General features: G+C 34.2%; 1 protein-coding gene across 1 annotated transcript; it reads right to left on the minus strand.

The window, feature by feature from the left end:
* Positions 1-1,751: 1,751 nt before the first annotated feature.
* LOC145586764 (putative inactive purple acid phosphatase 27) lies at positions 1,752-7,676 on the minus strand. Its single transcript, XM_081643682.1, has 12 exons — positions 7,453-7,676; positions 6,510-6,601; positions 4,702-4,774; positions 4,488-4,610; positions 4,306-4,398; positions 3,822-3,951; positions 3,574-3,655; positions 3,332-3,464; positions 3,001-3,206; positions 2,753-2,878; positions 2,333-2,642; positions 1,752-2,199 (listed from the first exon to the last, which is right to left on the minus strand). The coding sequence occupies exons 1-12, from the start codon at positions 7,651-7,653 to the stop codon at positions 1,894-1,896; spliced, it is 1,875 nt and encodes a 624-aa protein (XP_081499808.1). The 5' UTR covers positions 7,654-7,676; the 3' UTR covers positions 1,752-1,893.
* Positions 7,677-8,025: the final 349 nt, after the last annotated feature.

Genomic DNA, 8,025 nt, shown 5'->3' on the forward strand with positions numbered 1-8,025 from the left:
ACTTACCATTGAACATGGGTGGACGTTGGGTGGAATACCCTTCTTCAAGTTTCTCCTTGTAATTCATCTCTCCAGGAACTTACTCAGCAAAGTTATCTGCTTACACATGAGAACCAGGCTCTGATACCAATTGTTAGTTTAGATGATTAATACAAGAGGAGGGTTGAACTGTATTGAGTTCCTATTGACTACTTTTGTGGAATAATAAAACAATGCATATAGGAACTTGCAAGAACACACAAATTTTACAAGGAAACCTTCCAGGGCCCAACTGGAAGTAAAACCTCGACCTTACCTCAGGGATTTCAAACACACAAACTTCACTATAATAGGGCAAACACCAAGTTACAACCTATTAGACACATACCTTTATTTCACAAGTTCCTCACTGGACTTGCTGCTTCATAGGACCCTATCATACCCAATCTAAGTACCACACTTAGATTCACTCATACCACCAAAGTACTACACGTACTGCCAAAGTACAACTACTCGTACCACCTAAGTACAAAACTCACAGCTTCACCTAGAAGCCAACACAAAACTGTATAAAAAGCAAACTACAAACTCACCCAAATAACCCAACCAATACAAATGTATGACACCTAGTATGATAGGTAAGAAATGCACGAAATCTGAAACTAATGTGACAAGTTAGAAGCTTGGTAAACTTCCTCAATCATAGCACTGTGATTTCTCCATGCATAAACTCACAAAAACCTAAAACCATTTTGCTCTCTACTATTTATACAAGTATTACTCGTATAGAAAGTAGGTTTTCTAAAAGATAAATAAATTAACTTAACTTATCCTTAAACACAGTTTTATGTAAATCAAGTGGAATAAAATCTTTTCCAAAAAATAAGATTAAAAAGATATTTGTTTATCTTTTTAACAAACTGATTTAAAGAAAATAATCTTTTTAGATAATCTTTTCCTAAAATCTATCTTTTATAATTTTCCATATTATTTTATTTACCAAGCAAACTTGTCATGCTTCTAATAAATTTCGTGCATTAACCTACTTAACATATTAACAATAATTTATAAGATAAAAACCTTAACTAAATATTATTGTTGCGCCGCGCTTTTGATCAGGTAGGTTACTTGGGCTCCAAGGTTATTAAGTTCCACCAAAGAACTTAAGCTTGTTGTCTTCAAGTTCCAGTTAGGGAACATTCGTGTTAGGGAACGTTCCTGTTAAGGAACTTAGTTCTTGTTAGAGAACTCTTCTTCTGATTTGTTTAACTCTTCAATAAAGATCTCTTCATGTCTTCTTAGTTCCAGTTACTTCTTCCATCACCAAGATCAACTTCACCTAAACTAATCACACACTTGAAAACCTTTATTAGTTGAGTTTGCTTTAGTTTAAGTTCCTCATCATCAAAACCTTCATGCTTCAACAAGTAGCCATTAGGAACTCACATACAATTCACCCCCCCCTCTTGTAGCGTTCGTCTCAACTAACAGTTTGGTTTAATAAGGGCCTACAATGGTTCCAAGTTGTAAGTTGACTTCGTTTTACTTTAGTTTGACTTTACTTTCATTTGGTTGACTTTTAAAGTTGAATTGTTTTGAATGTTTTTTAAGATAGTCTTCCGTTGTGTGTCTTTGACAGTTGTCTTAGCCGTTTTCACGGTGGTGGTAATGTCTTAGATTTTCCTATTTTGATCTTTTAAAAGAGCAAAATAGGTACTTTGAAGGAAAAAAATTTCTAGGGTGTTACAACTACTATCAGAGTTTTGGGCTAATTGGCTCTCTTCCCATTTCATCAATCCAATTGAATATTCATTATTTCATTTTCCTTTTTCCCATTTTACAAATTGAATGAGGCGGCTATTGACCTTTGCCTCCTTTTTCAAGGTACAAACATTTTCCTTAATTAAATCTCTCCTAGGTTGCTAAAGTGTAAGGTTCACAACCATCATGAACACAAGCTAAAACATCTTTGTAATCTCTAGAGATGGTAAAAGAATCATAGACTTTGCCATCACTACTCTTCTTGTATTCGAACAGCAAAGACGAGTGGTTATACGCTGTGAGCTTCACAAACCCATAATCATAGTCTTGGTATATACTCCACACTGTCTTTAATGTACTAAATTTCGACAAATGACTTCCTCCTCCTCCGGCTACAACATGGATTGTTCCGTTTACAACTCCTGAATAGTGAGATTTCTCGTTGTTCACACATTGGTTCTGCATGAACCCATCATTGTTCTAATCAGTAAACAAAAATAACTACATACAATAAATCAGATGACATTATAAAGGCCAGTTTTAGGTGGTAATACTTTGCGAAGTAACAAAATTAACTTATTGTTATGTATACCTGATAAATAGGGCAAACCCTTTCATAGTTATGGACATGTCCCCAGAATGCCATATCAACTTTGTACTTCTGCCATAACTTTTGAAGGTCACTTCTACCCATTGGCTCTTCGAAGGATCCCTCCAGGCCGTACCATGAGTTCGAAGAGTACCCTAGGGGTCTATGGCCTGCAAATATAAGCCAAGGTTGTTTGTGCCTATTTGCTGATGCTAGGCATTCTTCCAGGAATTTGTATTGTTCAGTGCCTTCCCTCCAATCATGTTCTGTATCTGCTATGCAGAAATGGAACATTCCGTAATCTGCTGAGTACCTGTATATATGTATGTATATGCATAGTTGGTGAGTAAGTGTTCTTTTACAAGAGATTACAGGAAACAAACAAACACCAGGCCACCATGAAATTGCGCCGTCTGTACTTACCAAAACTTAGCTCTATTTTTAGCAGGAACATAAAACTCAGTTTCTGCAGGAACACCGCATTCACCTCCTGAGTCATCAGTTTGGTAAAATGATCCTGAATCTGGTGAATCGCGCTCATGATTACCACTGATGAAAAAGCTATTTGTTAGTATACTAATATGCTATAGATATTTCTAAACTTTACAGAACACTAATAATATTATTACTAAAAAGCAGATAGCAAATCTGCTTTTAAGAGTAGGTTAAACCTTGCCACCATAAAGGGTACAACTGATGCTATTGGCTCTACTTGTGCAGTGTATTGATCCCACTGAGAGATGTATCCGTTGGCATATGGCATATCCCCTATTAAAAAGACGGCATCAATGTTGTCAATATCATTAACTAGCTGGTCTGTGGTGTTTAATGATCCTGGTTGGTAATCTGCATACTCATTTGATCCATCTCGTTCAGCCTAAAAGAAGCAAAAATTGATTTCAGGCATTGCACTCTGCAAATCTATTTGTTGCTTATAGTATTGTTCTGACGGGTAGATTCAAAACATTTAACCAACTTTTTATACATTGTATACATGTATACCTTCCCCATGTCACCAAAAATAACAACACGTTGCAAGGAGCTTTGTCCGGGATATGGAGATGACTTGAACTGATACTTCTTGCTCCATACATATGTACCATTAGTTAAGAGATGACCCAACCTATATGTATACCTGGAAAACATAAAATCAATGACATATTTAAGGATTAAAGTTGTTATAATGATCATATAATTAATCATTAATCGTGATAGTAGTGTATACTAAACCAATGTTTGCATACTTGATGTTGGGCCACAGATCTTTCAAGAAGCTAGTGTGAATGAATCCAGGATCACGCCAACCAACAGTTCTTGCAGGTGCAGCTACATGATAGCCAAAGACACTTCTTATACACTTATTTCGTGAAATTTTAACAATATTAATTAAGCATTCACTTAATGAAAGAGATTTTGAAATGTTTGCACTTTCTAGGTAAATGAATACAAAGATATACTGAATTATAAGTAATTAAGTGAAGAAGAACCATACCACACATTTGGTTACGAGTAAATGTCAGAGTTCCTGCTGGTGATCGCGTAGTTTGAGCACCAGGCATACCCCACTCAACAAAAGGAATTGCTTCATCTATGTCATAGCCGCTTGTCCATGTTACTGTCATCTGCATGATTACAGGAATGATAGTTAAATCTTCCACTCTAGTAATGGTTTAGTACATTATTTCGTACCAAAAACTATAGGAAAATGAATTTTACAGAACATTAGCTTTCAAAAAATTTAAGATTCTACTAATTCATGTTAAAGTCTCTCTGATAAAATTAATGAAATCACAAAATACAAATACTATTTTATACATCAGACACTTATTGAGTTATTGTCACACGACACGCTTACTATATTACAATATCTGAATAATAGCCATTTTTTTTTAAGAATAGTACACTGACCCGATTGATTGTTTAAGTAAATGATGATACGAATATAACACGAATGTAACATTGAAGTATAAACATACCACATCCCAAGTTTCTCCGAGAGCAAGTCGTGGATAGACAGGGGCTTTAGGATTTGCAAATGAGATGGTGTTCGATACTGCAACTAGCTTCGGCTACAACATTGAACACATAACATCAGTATAAACACATAGTAGCAATAATGTAACTATATCATATTATCATTTAAAATTGAGAAACTTACACTAGATAATCCACCAGAAAATAACGCAAAGGAAAAATCAGTTCGTTGATTGATCAATAGAAACTTCAAAGTGGTTGTTCCAGAATTTGTATAATCTGAATTCGAGTGATTTGCATACTGGTACTGAAATTCAATAATAACAAAAAGATTAAGTTATAATCTAAACTTGATAATGTTTAATTAACTATAATTTCATTTGATATATTTTATTTACCTTAATGGGTGCAGTGCAAATAAAAGGTTTTAGAACTCTTGAGTTACCAACTTCCTCACAATTTGCTGATGCACTGCTCATGTTTAAAAATAAAAATAATCATTAAATCAAAAAGATGAGAATGCTTTTGACATTTCAATACATGCTAATTAAAACTATTCAAATTCAAAAAAATAGTTGATCTCAAAGAGTATGTAGTTTATATGTTTCATGTTACAACAATTATAAATTTAAAACAAATTTTTGTAAAATACATAAATTCTCCGTAGTATATTTCCTCCGTTCTAAAATAAAAACATAATTTCTTTCTAGATCCGTAATAAAATACGTCTTATAATGACTTTTAATCACCAAAATCTCTTTACCCCATTATAGTTTCTCTCATTTATTTCCACTTTTTTTGTTTTTTCACGTGAACTTATGTTTAGTTCAACTTATTCAATTTTATATTGGAAAATTTGATGGGAATAATCCCACCTTTTGAGTGTTGAAGATTAATAATTCCACCTTTGGGATTCTTTTTAATAATCCCACATTTGATATCAATTCACTTTAAATAGTCTCGGGTGACCAGTGACCGGTTGAAGAGGTAATTTTTTTTTTATTAAGTTTATTTTACACGTGTCACAATTTGATTTGTCCCAAATTAAAAAAAAAACACCACCTAAGCTACACCACAGCCACCACCATCCCCACCACCCCACCACCCAAACCCAAAACCACCGCCACCACTAACCGGACCCGAAACCAAACCACCGTACCGCTATCCACCCCAGCCAACCCGACCCTAAAACCACCTTCGAAAATCAACCCACAAGCAACCCCGTCTCCCCGCAACTAACCTTCGTCACCACGCCGCTCCGGCCAGCCATCCCCAACCCAACTCCGACCTTCTCTGTCCCCTATTTCCGGCGCGCCGATCTTACCTGTCCCCCATTCCCACCGCGCCTTCCTCCCCTGACCTCCATTCATGTCAAAAACCCACCAAATAAACCCAAAACTACCTTCCAATTTAATAATCGAAAATCCACCAAATCGAAGCCGGAGAAAAGGGAAGGAGGCCGAGATCGGGACGGAGGAAGGGGAGGGCTCGGGATCGTGGAGGAAAAATGATTTTCAAGGGTTGTCGGATGCTTGGTTTTCGATGGTTTTGTGGCGGTGGAAGGGAGGTTGGTGGTTCACGGAAGGCGGAGAACGGGCATCGGCGCTAGGGGAGTCGATTTGGGCGATCGGCGTTGTTGGGTGGCTAGGGCTGGGCAGTTGATTGGTGGCGGGGAGGGTGGCAAGGGGCTGGGCAGCTGATTGGTGGTGGGTGGTGGGTGGTTTTTTTTTTTTTAATAAAATATCAAACTTTTTTTAAAATGTATTTTATTTTATTTTTTATTTTTTTGACCATTCATAGGCCGCCACGTGTCAAATAACCTGTTATAACAGGTTACTTGACCTGTTGGGACTATTTAAAGTGAATTGATATCAAAGGTGGGATTATTAAAAAGAATCCCAAAGGTGGGATTATTAATCTTCAACGCTCAAAAGGTGGGATTATTCCCATCAATTTTTCCTTTTATATTTGCTTTCAAATTAAATGACATGGTCCAAACAAGATTATATGTAGGTGTTCCCTCAATAGTCCAAAATTTAACTATCTAAGCTCTGAAAATAGTAAACTTAAGTACAAAAATTACAAATCATCAAGTTTGAACTTAATTTAGTGAGAAAAGTTTGCATAATATTAAAACGATTTTATGTAAACAAAAACAAGTAATATTATAAAGTATTGTTAAAGGGAAGAAAGAATTATAGTATACTTGAACTTAGCCGGGGAAAAAACTCCAATCCAATCATCTGAAGACGGATTGGGTGATCGGAGCTTCACAGTTACCCATTCAGTATCATCATTCTGCAACCAATTGGAAACACTTAATTATTATACGACCCATTAATAATATTTAAGTATCAATAATTATTCAATATCAATTATACTCGGTTTAATTAAATTTGAAGTTGTATTTATAAATAAAAGTTTTTACCAAATAAGGAGTATTGCATCAAAATTTGCACCAAAAAAAAAATTATGTACACTTAGTATAAAAAATCTATACATTAGTTCAAGTATCCAACAATTATGTACAAAAAATTACAGTACTTGGTTTGTTATCCTTCGATTCCGTTAGAAATGGCCCCACCATTATTGTAATAACCCCTTTCTTTTTTTTAATAATAACTCTCTCATTTAATTATGAATATACTCCCTCCAATTACTCTTATCAAATCTCTTTTTTGAAAAAAAAAATAATAAATAAAATCTCTATTGTTTTAATAAGATATCATATAAAATCATTAATCTACTTATCAAGTTATCACCTTAAATTTTATGCAAAAGTGAGTATAACTAGAATTTTAGGATGCCTCCAATTACTCTTATCAAATCTCTTTTTTGAAAAAAAATAAATAAATAAAATAAAATCTCTATTTTTTTTTTAATAAGATACCATATAAAATCATTAATCTACTTATCAAGTTATCACCGTAAATTTTATGCAAAAGTGAGTATATCTAGAATTTTAGGATGGATGAAGTATAATATAATCTGATGAAAGTGATCGCGCCTTATTATTTTGTTTAGGACGTAAGAGTATTACACTTCTGCACATAAAGATCAGTGCAAAGAATATAAGGACTTACATATATAATGGATTATTAGCTGAAAATTTGAAAAGCATGAATATAGAGAAGATTGATGTATGATACCTTCAAACCTAGCAAAGAAGGAGAAACTTTGATGGAAGCTTTCTTATGAAGAGCTAGAGTTGTACTTAGAATATCAATCTTGGATAATGGTTGCACACCATGATGAGCATGGTTTTTAGCCAAAGATTTTGAAAAATAAGAAGAAAATAATATGGTTGTGACAATTAGTAGAGCTTTCCCTAGTGAATAGCTCTTCTCCATGATTATTGATAATAATAGAGTGATTAATTGGCTGTGTTCAAGCTCTTGTTATTAGCTTTATTTATACACACGTCCTTCATTTTGTATTAGATATTTAATACTTCCTCCATTCTTTTTTACTTGACCCACTTTGACTTTTACACTATTCACCACTCCTTCTTTGACTGTGTTTTGTGAATAATATGTAAAGAAAAACATATTTATGTTGATCATTTTGAATTGGTCTCAATAAGAACTATCATAATATATAACTTTTATATTTTTTAATTATGAAGAATTAAAGTTATTAACCGTTAAAGTTTTTCATTGACAAGCGTGATAAAAGAAACAGGTCAACTAAAAAAAAATAAGAAGTAAGTATTATCTCTTGTT

The sequence above is a fragment of the Chenopodium album genome, chromosome 2, assembly GCF_948465745.1.
Source record: "Chenopodium album chromosome 2, dcCheAlbu1.1, whole genome shotgun sequence".
Lineage (NCBI taxonomy): Eukaryota > Viridiplantae > Streptophyta > Magnoliopsida > Caryophyllales > Amaranthaceae > Chenopodium > Chenopodium album.

What these genes read in the sequence shown, in the direction of transcription:
- LOC145586764 (XM_081643682.1), bottom strand. Translation starts at nt 7,653, where the DNA reads ATGGAGAAGAGCTATTCACTAGGGAAAGCTCTACTAATTGTCACAACC. An exon ending in TTTCTGGTGGATTATCTAGT is followed by an intron (nt 4,399 to 4,487) that starts GTAAGTTTCTCA and finishes TCAATGTTGTAG; the next exon opens with CCGAAGCTAGTTGCAGTATC. An exon ending in GTACCCTTTATGGTGGCAAG is followed by an intron (nt 2,879 to 3,000) that starts GTTTAACCTACT and finishes CTTTTTCATCAG; the next exon opens with TGGTAATCATGAGCGCGATT.